Raw genomic sequence first — 19,191 nt, 5'->3', positions numbered from 1 at the left:
GTCCTCTAAGTATATTCAGAGTGAATTGTGTGACATTTATACAAAACTTTAATTTTGCTTCATCTTCAAATCATGGACATTAATTTTAAAGTTACTGCTTCATATCTTATTTGAACCACTTATATTTGTTAACATTTTTGTTTAATGCTCATGTAAATAGGAATTTAATGTGCAGACTTATTTCCCTAAAAATTATTCCCAAAGGTTCCAGTAATTAGGTTATAGCCACTGAGGATTTGAAAACTGATCAAGATACTAAACTATAGAAAAAGTGAATTAAAAGTGCTAGATGATATTGTCATAAAATTTTATTCTTTAATATAGTTTAACCAGTATTTACAGAGTACCAAATGTGTGTAAACTGCTGTGCTAGGAGTGCCTGTTATTACTCAATTAAAAAAAATTTTTTTTTTACCTCCAGGGGAAAATTAAATCATATGTTAATGGTACACCTCCTACATATTTTAGGGAAGATTTAAAACCATGGGAAAAATCACCAGTACTTAAAATAACTGCTCCACAGCCCATTCCCAGTAACAGAATTGATGCTACAAGCTCTTCCAGTTGGGCTTCCGGCTCTTTCAGGTGGGATTTTTATTTTGTTCTGTACTGTGCTTGTTAGTCGGCAAAATACCATTCATTCTTAGTCAAATGAAAATCTTTAATGGAGCACATTTAAAAACATTAATATAAATTTCTAATATAGAGAAAATGATCTAGCTGTATACAAATTACTAACCAGCTAAAATAGGCTCTTTTTTCCAGACAAAATATAGTTGCCTTTGTAGTGTCCTTAATGAGTACTAGTAAATCCTCTTTAACAAACACATACACGCACACAGTGACTTGACATCACCGTTTTTTTTCTAATGAATAGTGTATATTAGGAAAAACTCCCACTCATTATCTTTTCTTTAGCACATGAAAGGGTATTTAAGATCTCATAAAATGTGTTGTTATTCACAGTTATTGTCAGAAGATAATCATTTAATGTTATACTGTAGTTTTAACTTACCTGTGTATTCTATCCATAATTTTCTTTTATTTAGAAAATCCAGTTTTTGAAACTGAAAGAGTAAATATAATTAAAATACAGTATTCTTTCAAAATGCTTATTGAGGTTGTTCTTCATCTTTATTAGCTAGTATGGTTTATTATAGGCTAAAACTGTTAATTGCCTTACTAGTTATATTATCATCTGGACCATTTGTGTAAATATTTTGAAATATGCTCTATTGCACAGTTGGAATAAAGATTATGATGTCCTGGTTTATGGTTCATGGTCTAAAGATAGTCAGAAAGTAGTTTCAAAATTTTTTGCCTAAGTAAACATTCTTGTGGGAACACTTGGAAGCATCTTCTAATCATTAATGTTAGACTGCTTTATTAAACATGTATCACTTAACATTTGGCTTTAGATACATTTTAATTATTATTTATGTATGTATATGTAAAAGTAGCTTTCATTTATCCTTTTTGAAGTTGACCACAGCTGACAAAATGGACCTAAATTGTCCTCTCATTAATGATGTTATATATAACTTACAGTTTCAGTAATCTTTTTGGGTATAAAGTAATGAATGGGTTGTAAAGTAACTTTTATATGTCTTTTAGTCCTGTCAGCCCTCCTGTTGTGGATCTCAGAACCATCATGCAAATTGAAGAAAGTAGACAAAAATGTGGAACTACACCAAAGACAAATTTGGGGTTGGTTACAAAATCATAAAAAGGAAAGAACATGTTGTATTATAGTTTTGCCCTAAAGAATTAGAAAGACTTTCTGGACCTTTCCTATTATTTTTCTGCAGTTGATGTTAAAGTTAGTTCTAAGCTCTTTTCTATTAATAGGTAATTTAGTCTCCATAGCATTATTTCTTAAGTACATGCTAAAGATTGAGTTGGGTTGATAGTCCAGCTCTTGTGGAATACAATATTATATGCCAGAAATTGGCCTCTAAAATAATCAGTATAGGCTATTTCTGATACAAGTGTGATGCACACTACTACAAGGGCTCATTGTAGCTATTACTTTATCCTTGGTAGTATAAACTGATTATATATATATATGGTCACTGTTGAAACTTGTGGTCATTTTGATGTAGTAATAGTAAAATTTCATCAAATAAACACAAAGCAATATAATTACCTGTAATCTTAAGCAGAAATTTCTAGCAAAATTATTTCTTATGGAATTAAACTTTCTCAGAAGCAGTAAAACTGATTGGTTTAATTTAATTTCTAGAAAAATGATTTCTCATGGAGTTAAACTTTCTCAGAAGCAACGAAAAATGATTGCAATGACTACCAAAGATAATAATTCAGGAATGAATAACATGGAAACAGCTTTAAGTGCTCCTTCAAAAAGCCCCAAGCCAGCGAATGCATGGTATGCTCTAATTTTTATTAAAATAAGCTTTGTACATTAGCTTTTAAGGTAGTTCTTGGCTTTGGTTTTTTTTTTTCCTCCTGTTTTTTCAAATATTTTGTTCCCCCTTTGCTTTTATGTAATGAATCAGACCTTGGGAAATACTTTATTTTTTTGTTTGTTTTGACAAGTATGTCATGATTTTCAGATTTTTTTCATATGTGTAGATAACATTTCTTCTTGGTATTTTAATTAATGTTTATTGCTAAAGTAGTTTGAGAGTCATTTTTTTATAAAAAATAATATATATCATGGAGAAGTTTGATAAAAGTAAATCTCTTTTAGCATCCTAATTTCTTTGCACATTCCCTGTATGTATCATGAATATCTTTGTTATCATAGCTTGTCATTGTCACTTCTAAGCAGGGCTATTTACTTAACACTATGTTATATAGTTTTCTCCATTAGAATTTAGCCATAAATGCAGCATTAACAGGAATCATTTCCAAAGAGTTCAGATGGCAATTTTGAGATATGTAAAATAGATTGTACTTCCTGCTTCCCTTCCATCCTGTTTTGGTAACTAATATCATAATAGACTTTTAAAAACGTTTTTATTTAGTTTTGGCTGCACTGGGTCCTCACTGGTATGCATGGGCTGTCTCTGGTTGTGGCGTGTGGGCTTCGTAGTTGTGTGCAGACTCTAGGGTATGCCGGCTTCAGTAGTTGTGGTGCTTGGGCCCAGCTGCTCTGTGGCAGGTGGAATCTTCCTGGACCAGGGACCGAATCTGTGTCCCCTGCGTTGGTAGGCAGATTCCCAGCCTCCATACCGCCAGGGAAGTCCACTAATAGAATATGTGGAAACCAGTTTTAGAGGAAAAATACATGGATATATGAAGGGCAGAAAAAATCCCTGTTGCTGTCACAAACATAGAAGAGGGTACTGGAGATTACCCTTGATTGGGGGTGGGGTGGGGCGTGGGGAGATACTTCATTGCTTCTAATGCCACTTTTTTTCTATTTGCAAGAAGGACTATTTTTTTCCCAATTAAAATGCAAATTATTTTGAAGAGAATGGCAACTCATTTTATTTTGATTGCCATCAAGAAGAGCAAATGTCAGAACCACTAGTAAATCTAAAACTTAATCACAGTAAAAAAAAAGACAGGAGAAAACCCAATTTAAAAAGAAAAGAGTAAAACTTGAGGGAATGGGTTTAGTAGAATGTTTCAATTCATTGGTATTTGTTGTGTAGCTTCTACATGCAAGGCATGTTCTAGTTTCTGATAAGGCAGTATACAAAAGTAATTTGATGACTGCCTCTGTTAGGTTTATGGAGTAGCTGTTAAAATAGAGTTAATGTTTTTCCTAAACAAAAGTATGGAAAAGACCAAAAAAAAAAAAAACTTCTTAAATTAGTTCTATTAGTTCTCAAGATACTAAATATATTGCAATTTGAGCCAGTTAACTAAGCACACGAGGAAGCTTTCTGCTGTCATGTCAGTCGTGTCCGATTCTGCAATCCCATGGGCTGAAGCCCACCAGGCTCCTCTGTCCATGGGATTCTCCAGGCAAGAATACTGGAGTGGGTTGCCATTCCCTTTCCAGGGGATCTTCCCGACCCAGGGATCAAACCCGTGTCTCTTATGTTTCCTGCGTTGGCAGGCAGGTTCTTTACAACTGGTGCCACCTGGGAAGCCCGAGGAAGCTTTGGGCTTAGTAAATACAGTTTCAGCCATGCCATCAACTAGTTTGCTTATTTAAAAACAAAAAGTAAATGAACAAAAGAAGGAACAAAACAATGATCACTCAAGTTGGGAAATCCAACTAATAGACTTAATCCAACTCTAGGTTTAGAATCTATTTCAAATACCGGAGTTCATTCCAACCCCAATAAAAAAAAATTCTCTTTTGACTGGTTAAGATTCACAACAGAACCATCATATGATTGTAGTTCCTCTTTTATGCTTTTATTTTTCCCTGGAATAACTAATTCCCTTACTGGGAAACATCCCAGATAACTTGTGACTTTTGCTTTTTATTGGAGCCATTTTCATTTAGAACTCTGAGTTCTCTGGTCTGAACTAGGCCTTTTTCAGGCATGCTTAATACTGTGATCTTGAGACTTCTCTTAATTGTCATCCTGGGGATTTCCTTTGCTTCCCTCCAGTGTTCGATCCCGTTTCCTAGAGGCTGTGTTTTTCGATTTCTTGGTTTACTCTTTGAGGTAGCACAGTCCACATCAAAACCAGTAGTTTTCTGATGAAGAATGTATAGGACGTACATTTTTGGAGCTCTTATAACTTTGAAAATGTTTTTATTCTCGCCACCCTTGACTGATAGACAGGAACATAAATCTGAGTTGGGAATCATTCATAGAGTTCCTTTTTCTTATTCCTGTTGGTAATTCTAATGCCATTCCAGTTCCTAACTCTTAATATGTTACCAGTCTCTTTTCCTCCTCCCGCTTTTTATCTCTAGTGTTCTTAAATTTCATAGTGAAGTGCCTTGATGTGGGTTCTTTTTTGATACATTATACTGGCTACTTGGTGGGCTCTTTTATTAATTGTGAAAAGCATGTCTAGGAACAACTTGTATACTATTTGATACTTTCTTCCTTACTATTTTCTCTAGAAATCATATTAGAAAAAAAGGAATAGATTTGTTTTTCTGAGGATCTCTCTTGTAAATGTAGGTCTAAATAAAGTTGGTAGAATTTAAAGTGTGCTCAGCTTTGAAAAAAGTAGAAAATTAATATGAAATTAGCATTTTAATTTGATTTGATTTACAGATTGTATATATGGAATATATTCATTGCTATAGTGATTTTTTCCAACTACTTCTCAAACGGACATCCTCATCTCCCAATGAATCATCTAATGTGATTTTTCTTAATTATTAAAGGATGTTTTTATTGTATTTTTATCTTAATAACAGGCTTCCCTGGTGACTCAGCAGTAAAGAATCCACCTCCAGTATAGGAGGTGTGGTTTTGACCCCTGGGTTGGGAAAATCCCCTGGAGAAGGAAATTGCAACCCACTCCAGTATTCTTGCCTGGGAAATCTCAAGAACAGAGGAGCTTGGAGGGCTACATACAGTCCATGGGGTTGTAAAAGAGACACAACTTAGCAACTAAACAACAACTTCTTAATAATAAGCTTAATGTGCAGTTCATTAGCAAATCACAAATTAGCCCTTCAAGTCTACTTCTGGTTGTGGTAGGGAATTTACTTAGTTTGTTCACCCGTTCATTCACGTAGTCTGTATGATGACCTCCAGTATGTAACAGTACTCCTGCTGCATGCAGTTAGGTGTGACAGTGTTAAATATGAAAAATAACTGGTTTTTGCGTTACAATGAAATTCAAACCAGTTGACTTTTAAATCTGTTGTGAAAACACCAAGTGTATATGGGAGTTGATCACTTTTCATTATCCTTTATTTTACTTGGAGAAATAAAACTGCGTTTCTCACCAGCCATCTTGAGTGGAAGAATGCACGATCTTTGTGGCCTGGCTGTATGAATGTAACTTCTTCCAAATTCCATTTTGAGCTAACCTATAAACTAAGTTCAGTTGTTTAACTTGTTAGCTAGAAATTTTACTCATTAAAGCACAATTTTTAGAGCTTCCTTAGTTGAGAAAAAAAAATGTTGATTAATTTTTTATGTGGCTGCAAATGTCTATAAATGCTTCTTAAGTTTCTCTGGCTGCTAAAATGGAAAAGAGCCAGAGCCTTTGAGTTAGGAAAGTAAAATTGTGGGGAAATCAGACATCAGACACTGTTTCAAATTATGGCATGATCAGTGGAAAGAATAATAGAAATCATTTAAAGAAGTCTGCATAAGACATTTTATAAGTAACCACTATGCATGATTAATAAACATGTGAATATAAGATATCTTGTAAGTAAGCATTGTTACCTATATTTATTCTTAAGGAGATGTTATCATATATAGATATGAAAGAAATAATTTTTTTTAGGGTGTACACTATTTACCACATCTAGAAGTTTTCAAATTACCACTGAGTTGAATCTGACATCTTGTGGTTTTTATACAAATGATTGTGAAGTTTCTGTATTTAGAGACATGAATTATTTACAAAAAACATTCATCGGATTTTTTTGGCAGAGTATTTGTCAGCAGTGTTCCCAATGACTAATAATACACAGTACTTTATAGCATAGTTGTGTTGTTTGCCAGTAGAAACTTTCAGGTATGTGTATTTTGGGGAGGAGAAGGGAGTTGGTAAGGAAATGGGGTGTGGTTCTTTGTGTTTAATTTTTTAATGTTCTGCACATGTATGTGCTTTGGAGAAAATTTTGTGATGAAGTCAAAGTCAGGTAAGTTCCTTTTGAGGAAATACCTTTAACATCAATGCCGTGGTAGTTCGTATTTCTGATAAATCTGTAAAGAAAATTTCTCTCATATGATTTAAGAATTTTACATAGGGTGAATGATTTTCTGTGAACATAGTAGTATAGTGATTAAGCCTGCTATCAGGAGTCAACCTTGCCTGAACTTTAAAATGTGGATCTATTACCTAGTAGCAGTGTGAATTCAGATTAAGTCTTTAATCTGACTTTCCAGTTTTTCTCTGTCAGATCAGTTATTTAATCTTTCTCTGTTTTCTTGTTCATAAATAGGCTAAAAACAGGACCTGTTTCACAGGGGTATTGTGAAGAGTAAACAGTTAATGAAACACATTTAGAACAGCACCTTAAGCATTGTATAATATAAATATTAACCATTAGTATATAAATAAAATGTAACTTTATTTGTAATATGTTCACATGATTGATTTCTTTAGCATGTATTGAGTTATTGGTGAGTTTTTCCTTAGAAAAACCTTATGTGAGGCAGTTGTATTTAATTATTGAGCAGATAGAAATTTGGTAGAAGGTTTCAGCTGATTTTGTTATGAATAGATGCTTATTAGCTCATACACTAACAAAACTAAGTGTGAATCATCATTTTCCTTCCATCTGTGTCATCTTTGGCACTTTATAAGGAGTATTATTTTGATCCTTATTGAAACCAGTGATAGACTAGATGGCCAAGCATGAGTTTTGTGATTATTAAGAACTGGGTTTGGATCCCAGTTCTGCTTATCTCTGGTGATCTGAGGGTCATTCAAATGCCTTAGCTTTGGTTGTGTTCTTTTAAATTTAGGTAGTGATGAAAATACTTTAAGGATTATTGTTATAAAGATTAAATGAGATGATGCATATAAAAGTGTTTTGGTGGTTAGGTCAGAATCAGATATATATTAGTTATTCAGACAGGAACATTTCATGCAAAGATGGGCATAATAAAGGACAGATATGGTATGTACCTAAGAGAAACAGAAGATATAAGAAGAGGTGGCAAGAATACAGAGAACTATACAAAAAAGATCTTCATGACCCAGATAACCACGATGGTGTGATCACTCAGCTAGAGCCAGACATCCTGGAATGTGAAGTCAAGTGGGCCTTAGGAAGCATCATTATGAACAAAGCTAGTGGAGATGACAGAATTCCAGTTGAGCTATTTCAAATCCTAAAAGATGATGCTATGAAAGTGCTGCACTCAATATGCCAGCAAATTTGGAAAACTCAGCAGTGGCCACAGGACTGGAAAAGGTCAGTTTTCATTCCAATCCCAAAGAAAGGCAATGCCAAAGAATGTTCAAACTATCACACAATTGCAGTCATTTCACACGCTAGTAAAGTAATGCTCAAAATTCTCCAAGCCAGGCTTCAACAGTACGTGAACCGTGAATTTCCAGATGTTCAAGCTGGATTTAGAAAAGGCAGAGGAACCAGAGATCAAATTGCCAACATCCGCTGGATCATTGAAAAAGCAAGAGAATTCCAGAAAAACATCTACTTCTGCTTTTTGACTATGCCAAAGCCTTTGTGTAGATCACAACAAACTGTGGAAAATTCTGAAAGAGATAGGAATACCAGACCACCTTACCCGCCTCCTGAAAAGTCTGTATGCAGGTCAAGAAGCAACAGAACTGGACATGGAACAACAGACTGGTTCCAAATTGGGAAAGGAGTACGTCAAGGCTGTATATTGTCACTCTGCTTATTTAACTTATATGCAGAGTACATCATGAGAAACGCTGGGCTGGATGAAGCACAAGCTGGAATCAAGATTGCTGGGAGAAATATCAATAACCTCAGATATGCAGATGACACCACCCTTATGGCAGAAAGTGAAGAGGAACTGAAGAGCCTCTTGATGAAAGTGAAAGAGGAGAATGAAAAAGCTGGCTTAAAACTCAACATTCAAAAAACAAAGATCATGGCATCCGGTCCCATCACTTCATGGCAAATAGATGGAGAAACAATGGAAACAGACACTTTTATTTTCCTGGGCTCCAAAATCACTGCAAATGGTGACTGCAGCCATGAAATTAAAAGATGCTTGCTCCTTGGAAGAAAAGCTATCACCAACCTAGACAGCATATTAAAAAGCTGAGACATTACTTTGCCAACTAAGATCTGTCTAGTCAGAGCTATGGTTTTTCCAGTGGTCATGTGTGGATGTGAGAGTTGGAGTTCATAAAGAAAGCTGAGTGCTGAAGAATTGATGCTTTTGAACTGTGGTGTTGGAGAAGACTCTTGAGAGTCCCTTGGACTGCAAGGAGATCCAACCAGTCCATCCTAAAGGAAATCAGTCCCGAATATTCATTGGAAGGACTGATGCTGAATCTGACACTCCAGTACTTTGGCCACCTGATTCGAAGAGCTGACTCATTTGAAAATACCCTGATGCTGGGAAGGTTTGAAGACAGGAGGAGAAGGGGACGACAGAGGATGAGATGGTTGGATGGTATCACTGACTCGATGGACATGAGTTTGAGTAAGCTCCGGTAGTTGGTGATGGACAGGGAAGCCTGGCATGCTACAGTCCATGGGGTTGCAAAGAGTCAGACATGACTGAGTGACTGAACTGAATTCCTGAATTCATATAAGATAATAGGATTTTAGAAGGCTTTGCTAATCTTTTATGGGGAACCCCAAATAGTTTATGAATTTAATCTGGTGTAGATTTTATGATTTCTTCAAAGTATGAATTTAGTTTTGGGAGGAATTAACTGGTTAGCATTTGTGTTCACCTTTTTCCTGAGGAAATGAAATAGATTAAATTAATATTTGACTAGGAAGTTTTTTATATTATTATTCATAATATTGACTAATTAAGGATTTCTAAAAATGATGCTTAGGATTAATAGCTAAAAAGTTACATTTCTGGATTAATTTTTCTAAGTCAGACTTTAGGAAGGAAAGATATTATGCCTGTTAATTGACTATATTTCTTCATATCAGAATTTGTGTTCTCATTGTCTTCTTTTTCTCTTTAAGCAAATTTTGTTAAATGTGAAAATTGTGAATAGTAACAGACTTACATAGCATTTCTGTGTATCAGGTACTGTTAAATATTTTACCATAAGTTGACATTCGATCCACAACAATCTTTATAAGGATGGAGATGGTATTAGTATCTCCATGTCTTTGACTAGGGTTATAAACATTTTTTGTTTTGATGTAGATGTTTCCTTAGTTTAGCTTTTGTGATTAAGTGTCTCTTTGTATGTGGGTAAGGTACAGGGCAAGGGTTTTGTTTATTTCCTCATGCAGATATCTAGTTGTTCCAGCAGACCTTATTGAAAAGATTGTCCTTGCTCTATTTTATTACTTGACAGTTTTGGTGGAACTCAGTTGACTATGTATGTGTGGGTCTAATTCTGGATTCCACTCAGTTCCATATGACTTACATGCTTGTGTTTATGTCCATATAGACTGACTTGTTGATAACTTTTATAAATATTAAAATCAGATAATGCAGTTTCTCTGATTTTGTTCTTTTTATTCAGAATTATTTTTTCTATTTTTAATTTTGATCACATTTATATAAATCTTAGATTTGGCTTGTCCAAAAAAAAAAAAAAAAGTTCTTTGTCAGATGTATGTTTTACAAGTATTTTTTGTTTTCTTAATGATATCTTCTAATGAGCAGAAGTTTTTGATTTGGTTAAGTCTAATTTATCATTCCTTGATTTGATGCTTATTGCTGTTTATGTCCAAGGAAACCTTTGCTTGCCACCAAGTTATGAAGATAATCTGTTTTCTTCTGGGACATTTAGCTTTTACATTAAGTCTATAATTCATCTTGAAATAATTTGGGGGGTATGGTGTGAAATAAAGGTCTTTTTATTTTCTTCTATAAAAAACACTTTCCCCACTTGTTTGCTTTGACAATTCCATTATTGAAAGTAAAGTGACTATCACATGAGAGTCTATTACTGAGTTCTCTAATCTGTTCCATTGATCTGTTAATAATTATGTCAATACCACACTGTCTTGATTACAGTAACTTGTTTTATCTTCTTCCAGTTTTGTATTTCTTTTTTAAGACAGGCTAATCTAGGTTTTTATATTCTCATAAATTTTAGAATCAATTTGTTAGTTTCTACAATAAAAAGCTGATGGGATTAATTCAGTTTTTTAGATACAGGTCTGTACAGATTTTCTTTTTTGTTATCTTTGATTAGGGTATGTCCATTTCTTGTAAATTGTCAAATTTATTTGCATATTTATAATATTTCTTTATTGTACTTTGAAATTGTTATCTTGTACTATCTATTGCTTTGTAACCAGTTACCTTAAACAGTAGCTTAAAACAACCAGTGTTTATGGTCCTTTGGGTCAGGAATCCATTATGGCTTAGCTTGGTTAATGCGCTTTTTTTAATGCAATTAAGTGGAGGGACTCCCCCCCCCCCTTAACATTAAAGATATCGTTTCTCTTTTGACTTTCATTTCTAATAAATAAGCCAGGTGTTTTCATACTGTGTTGGATTTCTGTGGCTGCTTTTAAGATTTCTTTTTTGATCTCTGATTTTTAGCAGTTTGCCCACTATGTGTCTAAGTATGTTCTTTTTTACATTTTTCTTCTTTGGGGTTGGCTAAAATTCTTGAGTTCTTTCACATTATGGGTTTCACCAAATTTGGAGATGGCCATTGTTTCTTTGGATATTTTTATCTGCCCTATCTCCTATCCTTCTGGGTCTCCAGTTACATTTAATATTACCTTAAGTCACCATGACTGACTTAAATCAATAAAACATTTTTAATCAGAAGAAAAGATTGAAAAAATTTATCTTCAAGTTTAGACTTTTCCAATCTTGCTGTTACACCCCTCCAGTGAATTTTGTTGTTGAATATTAAAGTCTTTGAATTTCTGTTTTCTTCTTTTTCATAGATACTTTTCCTCTGCTGAGCTTACTTATTTATTCTAACCATATTTTTTGTTGTTACCTGAGGCATAGTTATAATACTGTTTTTAAAAGTATTGCAAATTTCAGTATCTGGGCTATCACCCATGTTGATCTCCATTGATAGTTTTTTTCTTATCACAGTTTTGATTAGTCTATAACTGACAGCAAAAATCCAACTTCACATTGAAAACTGTAATTATATCACTAAAATTTTTGGTATGTATTCACTTCATTGTCCCCTTGTCACTTCCAGCAACAGCCTTTTAAGAAAAATGAATGTTTTTCCACAATCTTTGTTGTCTTTCTACAGGGTATCTTCTCAACATTCAGTTTCATCCAAGTCATTCCGGGATTTCTTAGTAGAAGAAAAAAAATCTGTTATTGGCCAGAGCTCAGGAGATCATGTCAAAAAAGTTTGTTTTAAAGGAATTGAAAATTCTCAGTCTTCAAAAGTTGTAAGGTAATAAACATTTTCCTACCTTTAAATGCTCTTATAGTGGTTCTGTGTTCTGAAATAATCTTTAAAAATTTATAAGGTAGGTTTTTATACATTCTTTTTACATTCATAATTAACATGTTTAAGATATATTTTGATAATTGGCTTATAGTAAACTATATGTATTTAAAGTATACAATGTGTAGTTTGGCATATGTATACCTTTGTGAAACCATCATCCCCAGGTTTTCAGGCCAGTGAATATTAACCACCATTCTCAGAAGTTTCTTCATGCCCCTTTACAGTCCTTCCCCATCCTGTCTTCTTGCAACTACTAACCTGATTCTGTCATTATAGATTAACTTTTATATTCTGTAGTTCTGTTATATCAGTGGAATCATTCAGCACATGCTTTTTAAAAAATCTGTCTTTTATTTAGCATACATTTTGAGATGCATCTAAATTTTTTTGAGCCTGTTTAGGTATTTCCATCTTTTTCTCTAGTTGTTTGTGATATTGGTAGTCAAAGACCAATGTATTTTAAAAAGATGTTTCATATTATAAATGCCTACATGAAAACCTAAACATAGATTAAAAGTGGTATTTTAAAAAATTTCCCCACCATGGTATGTAAATTCTCTTTTAATTATTGTTCAAAAGGGAACAAACATTCTTGGTGCATTAGATAGGCCAATGTTGGAAGGAAAAACTGTTCAAGTAGGTTGACTAAATGGAGTTTTCTTTTTACCCTATTTCTGCTAATACGACATCTCCTATATATTATACTCCCTAGAATGTTTTAGACAAAATAAAAATGTAATTAAAAATGTTAGCTGTGACCAGATTAATAATTTTGTTTTTCATAATCATTAAACAGTTTTTCACTGTCAGATCCCGACCCCCCCACCCCACCCAACTCCTTTTTAAAAATCAAATCTTTCATCCAGTTATATCAAACAGGTAATACAAACTTCTCTGACTAGAGCGAAGAGAGGGGTCTAGGAACCATACTACTTTACTGTCACTTTATCTGTCCTATAAGCAGCTCCTGAGGAATGTCAAGGTCTTCTGACAACACTGAAAAGTGCAGGTTTAGATGAACTGTTTAAATATAGTTTTGTTGTTTTTGTAACTGGCTTTCTTGTTATAGATATGTATATTTATTTGAGCCATTTACTTAGAGTACAGAAAATCAGATTAGGAAGGATCTAAAGAAGTCGTGATCTGTCTCTTAACTTTTCAAATACTTTTGGCAGAAGTCGTGATCTGTCTCTAACTTTTCAAATACTTTTGGCAGTGTAATGTTATTTTAAAACAAAAATCTTAAATCAAACTCTAACGTGTAAAACAGATAAGCCTTTTTATATAATGTTTACTTACTATTAAGGGAGAATATTAAAACTATTGTGATAGGCTCATAAATACAAACTGGGTACAAAGTAAGATGTCTTAATATTAACAAATATTAGCTGATGTGTAGCAGACATTATAGTAGATACTAGAGTTACAATGGTGAACAAAATTAACATAGCCCCTGCTCATACAGAACTTAGTCCAAAAGAGAAGACCAACCTTACACAAAAGTGACAACACATTATGAAGAGGAAGTTTATCAAACTCAGTATTCAACTTATTTCTCATGTTTTCATTGTATTTATTTTCACTGTTGCTTGGTTCCAAAATTATGTCTGACTCTTGCGACCCCATGGACTGTATGTAGTCTGCCAGGCTCCTCTGTCCATGGGATTCTCCAGGCGAGAATACTGGAGTGGATTGCCATGCCCTCCTCCAGAGGATCTTCCCGACCCAGGGATTGAATCCAAGTCTCCTGCATTGGCAGGCGGATTCTTTACCACTGAACCACCAGGGAAGCCCATTTATTTCAATTAGGATCTTCTAAATAAGTCATTATGGGCTTCCCTGGTGGCTCAGCGGTAAAGAATCTGCCTGCTAATGCAGGAGACCTAAGAGACGCGGGTTCGATTTATACCTGTACTTATATCTTAACCCATTTCCACTAATGAAGGCTTAAATTATTAACTCTCTTCTTTTTCTTATGGATGTTCAATGTTTTCAAGTAAATTCTTCCCATTTGGTTTTGAATATGCACAGGTGTCTCACATGTGGATTGGCGGGGGGTGGAGGGGTAGCAAGGGAAGTCAATACCTCACTCCGCCTCCTCACTTTCTTCTAGAATTGTCGTGTTGTTCCCAATTCCCTGCTTCCTTCACAGCCAAAAGATCTGTCATCGCCCACTTACTTATTATTCTGGCTTCCAATCCCACAACTAAACTGAAACAGTTCAGGCTAAATTCGGAAGTAGCCTCCGTATTGCCAACACCATGGGCTTTTTATATGACTCATACTTGAAGTTCACTTATAGGTTATCTTCTCATTTCACTTATGTTTCTCCTGTGTTGTTTCATGAGTTTCTCTGTTCAGTTATCAGCTGTATATGAAAGACTCAAAGTTAAATTGCCTGTCCACATCTGTCAAATGATCTTCAGACTTAGGTCTCCATCTGCCTTCTTTGATATTGCCATCCTATTTGAATGTTCAGAAATACCTTAAACTTTTATGTCCCAAACCAAACTGAACATTTTCCTCATAGCCTTCTCATAAAAGCAAAAATACAGGCAAAACATAAACCCAGCCTATTCTTGATTTCCTCAGTAAATGTCATTCACAAGTTTTACATGACCATCTTCCTCAGCAGTGTCCAGTCTGTCAGCAGGACATGCCAGTTATCTCTTCAGTGTTATATCCATTTGTGTATTAAACTATCTCCACTGCCACCACCCTCATTTAGACTACTGTAATCTTTTACCTGGGCCATCTGAGTAAGCCTCCTAAGTCTTGCCATGGCCTTTTGTCCTTCTCTACAGCATATTTGGCTAGTGTTTGTGTATTTTTAAATGCAAATCTTACCTTGTAGGATAAAAGCTAGAATTCTTATATGGTCTCCAAGGCTGATACAATCTACCTCCTGTCAACCTCTTTAGATTTTAACATGATCTCTGTATTTTAGCCTTGACCTTGTAGTTTCTCAAATGCCAGTTACTTCTTCCCACTTAACTGCCTTTTGACTTGTTGACTGACTTCTTCCAGTCTCTGTTCAGATTGTTTGAAGAAGCCTGACTTCTCTTACTGGGTCAGTTTCCTGTTACAGGCCTTCATAGCTCTTCTCACTTATCGCATTTACCACAGTTTGAGTAGTGCCCCCTTGTCTGTGGTTTTCCTCTACATGGTTTTGGTTACCTGCTGTGAGCTGTAGTGTGAAAATAGTCAATGGAAAATTTCAGAAATAAACAATTTTTTTAGTTTTAAATTCTGCACTGTTCGGAGTAGCGTGCTGAAATCTCTCCATCCTGATCATTTTACCTAGGACAGGAATCATCCCTTTGTCCAGTGTACCCTGCCCGTTAGTCACTCAGTAGCCATCTCAGTTATCAGATCAGTTGTTGGGGTTTCACGATGCTTATGTTCAAGTAATATTTATTTTACTTAATAACAGCCCCAAAGCACAAGAGTTGTGATGTTGACAATTCAAATATGCCAAAGAGAAGCCATTTAAGTGAAAGCTTCCTTTAAGTGAAAAAAAAAAAAGTGGAAAGGTCTCAACCTAATAAGGAGAGGGGAAAAAAATTGTATTTTTAGGGTGCTAAGATTATGTTATAAATGAATCTTCTACCCATGAAACTATAAAGAAGGAAAAATTCATGCTAGTTTTGCTATCATACTTGAGAAAATTGAAGTAAAACACATTATGTTTCTATAAGATATTTTGAAAGAGCCAGAGACCACATTCACATAACTTTTATACACTATATTGTTATATAATTGTTCTATTATTGTAACTTTCTTACTGTGCTAATTCAGAAATTAAACTTTACCATAGGTATGTATGTATAGGGAAAAAACATAGTGTGTATAAGGTTCAGTACTATCCGCAGTTTCAGGCATCCACTAGGGGACTAGCAATGTATTCCTATGGATAACATGGCAACTATCGAAAACTTACTATTGCTGTGATTCTTTGTTTACCGTTTCTAATTGTTGTTTAGTCGCTGAGTTGTGTCTGACTCTTGTGACCCCGTGGATTGTAGCCCACCAAGCTCCTGTGTCCATGGGATTTCCCAAGCAAGAATATTGGAGTGGGTTGCCATTTCCTTCTCCAGGGGATCTTCCTGACCCAGGGATCAAACTGTTCTCTGTCTGCTGTATATTGGCAGGCGGATTCTTTACTGCTGAGCCACCAGGGAAGCCCAGTGTTTTCAAATACTAGTCTTTTAATGTCTGTATTCAGCTGTATGTTCAGTGAGAGCAAGGAAGATTGATCTTTACTTATCATTGATTAGAATGTTGCCTAATAGGTAGTAGGTATTCAGTGAGCATCTGGTGAATGAGAGGAAGAATAAATGAAACAAAATTGTAGCTCTTATTTCAAGTAGCATTTGTTTTTAATGTAATGAGCTATATTGTTTGCCTTGGATGTATAAATGTCAAGGTGTGGATGTTAAGATTGTTTTTGTAGCATTTTTATATTTTAAGTATTGAATGTATTTTAAAAATTTTCTAATTTTCTTTGGATAGATACTGTTCATCTTTCAAAATATTAAGGATGTGTGGTTTCATAGTTGATCACTAGGGTGTGCTATAACATCAGGCTATTAATTGTGAAAAGTGGTGTGTGATGTTATAGTGCTTTAGACATTTTAATTAAAGGAGTGTATGATAGTATCTTGCTATCCATAGCTTGGGTATTTGGCAAGTGGAAGTTAATGTTTTAAATAGTTCTTTGTCTTCTGGTCACTGAGAAAGAAAACAGCTTTGATTTCAATTCTAATTTCATCATAGAAAATATGTTACCATAAGAGAGCTGTATTTAAGGAAATAATACAATATAACAGATAAAGTAGAATATTAATTCACCAGATTATGGGACATTTGATATACGTATTCTGCTGGCCTCTCTTGGGTTTATATATAAAAGTATAATACACAGACCCAGCCTGAAATATGTTTGAAATCTGGTTGGTAAGTCTAAACATGCATACATGGAAGTTAACAGACAGAACAAAAATACAGTGTTAATATAACAGTGTTCAAGAAGTCACACAGCAATATATGACTATATGCTGTATGAATGGTTCAGAGAAGGGAAAATGACCATGGGCTAGAGCTGTCCAGAAAAACTTCATTGAAGAGGAAAAGTTTGAGCATGAGTTCATAAACACTTTTCCTATTCAATCTCAAATATTTTGATCATTATATTTATGGCTATATATTTAAATGATTATTTATATTAACATAATGGTCAAATGGCCATATATTTATGGGATTTTTAAAGGAAGAGATGAGAAAGGGCAGTATAAACAGAGGAAATAGTGGGAATTAAAGCAAGAAGACAGGAACACTTTAGGGACTCAGTGGCAGGGATGGAGGGCTCATCTTAGGACATTCCACAAATAATACATTCTTGTCTTAATTGTAGAAAATGTGATTATCCGCCACCCCCAGGCTAGGGAGCTTATAAAAGAATGGCAAAGTTACTTACTTATGTGAAAAGAGAGGTTTATGTACTTTTTGTTTGTTTATTGTTACTTCCGTGTTCTTTTACATTTTAATGTGTTTCCTTTCACTTAAATACCCCCTTTATGTGCTTCTAGGCAGAAAATGTGATCTTGCATTTCTAATTAGTAAGGAAAATTACATGTGAGCCAAAATCATTATATCAGCTCTAATTTTATATAAAATCTTTGTAATTGCAATAATACAAAATTATTTGTAATAGTTTTCAACCATGTGAGCAAAAAGTAAGTTTTTCTCTTGAAGTCTAAATTTGGCAAGATTAATGTTCTTCAGTTTGAACAAAAATCTTTGAAAGACTTTAGCCAGCCCTTTTATGTTGCTTTCATTTCCAGAAGGCTAAATTTTATAAGATTATCTGTTGGGATGTCTGTTTCTATGCTGCAAATACCTGAGGCTTAATAATGCTGTTATTTATTATTGGAAAGCTTACACTCTTTTTGTATTTGTTTAGTCATAGCTCTGTTTAGCAATTTTACTTCATTCTAAAATGAAACTTTGATAAAGATGTTTGAGTAAATTTATAGTTAATGACGTTATCCATTGGAAAATCATTAATGAAAAAAATTCTAACATCTTACAAAACAGATTTGAGTTGGGTATAATTCTTACAGCAGTCCACTGTGAACCTTTCTGAAATGAGAACAGTAATGCCTATCATATGGGTTTGTTAGAAGGATTATATCAGGTAATTCATATGAAAGTACTTTATAAATTATATAATGTTAAGTAAGTTCTGATTGCTTGGCTTTAACAAGACCTATACAAGATACTTTAGTCCTTATATTCAGTTCTGTTTGCAGAGAGAAAAGGTGATATTTGAACCAGTCCTTAAAGAATTAGACGATACTTGTAATGGACTGTATTCTGTGCTACAGTGTATGGAAAATGCTCTGTATTTTGAGTGAAAAAAGCCTGGGTTTGAATTCTGTCTTTACCATTTACCCTATTTGCTAATCAGGCAAATTATCAAATATTCTTTGAGTATTTTTAATAGTTTCCTAATCAATATAATAGGAACAATACATGCTTTCTTCAGAGTATTAGAAAGATTAGATGAGATAATGTATATGAAAACAGACTCAGTAAATTTGTTTGCGCACACACATCAGGTTTAACATTTTTAGTTCTTAGTGCATTTGTACTCTGACCCTACTGTTTCATTTTAACTTTATTTCCCTCTTAATCTCTTAATCCAGTCATTCAGTTTTTTGAAGGGAACAACCTACCTTTACTTAATCCGACAGTCTTGAACTGTTCCATGTATTTGTACGACCAAACTGCATCTCAGGGCCATTCTCCTCAGCTTTAATGTCATTTCCTCAGTGAAGCCAATAGTGTATACACCCTTCTCCATATTATGTAATTTCTCCCCTGAATCCATAGAACTTGGTACATATTGAGGTAAATATCAATTGTCTACTCTCACATTGCTTTATCATTACTTAAATACCTTTAAAAAATCTCTTTTACCAGAGTGAAGAGAACTGGGTTTTAACCTGATTTTCAGTACCATATTACTGACAT

General features: G+C 34.3%; 1 protein-coding gene across 5 annotated transcripts in view; it reads left to right on the top strand.

The window, feature by feature from the left end:
* The window catches only part of IBTK (inhibitor of Bruton tyrosine kinase), a 94,328-nt gene that overhangs the window by 70,080 nt on the left and 5,057 nt on the right, over window positions 1-19,191 (top strand). For all 5 annotated transcript variants that reach the window (XM_081530422.1, XM_081530424.1, XM_081530423.1 and 2 more), the window contains 4 exons: window positions 422-585; window positions 1,615-1,707; window positions 2,243-2,386; window positions 11,950-12,099. In XM_081530422.1, coding sequence (XP_081386548.1) covers window positions 422-585; window positions 1,615-1,707; window positions 2,243-2,386; window positions 11,950-12,099 — 551 coding nt within the window. The remainder of the gene's footprint in view (window positions 1-421; window positions 586-1,614; window positions 1,708-2,242; window positions 2,387-11,949; window positions 12,100-19,191) is intronic.

Source organism: Giraffa tippelskirchi, chromosome 9 (genome assembly GCF_054371585.1).
Source record: "Giraffa tippelskirchi isolate mGirTip1 chromosome 9, T2T-mGirTip1v1.2.pri, whole genome shotgun sequence".
Lineage (NCBI taxonomy): Eukaryota > Metazoa > Chordata > Mammalia > Artiodactyla > Giraffidae > Giraffa > Giraffa tippelskirchi.
This window is presented reverse-complemented; position numbering and strand designations above follow the sequence as displayed.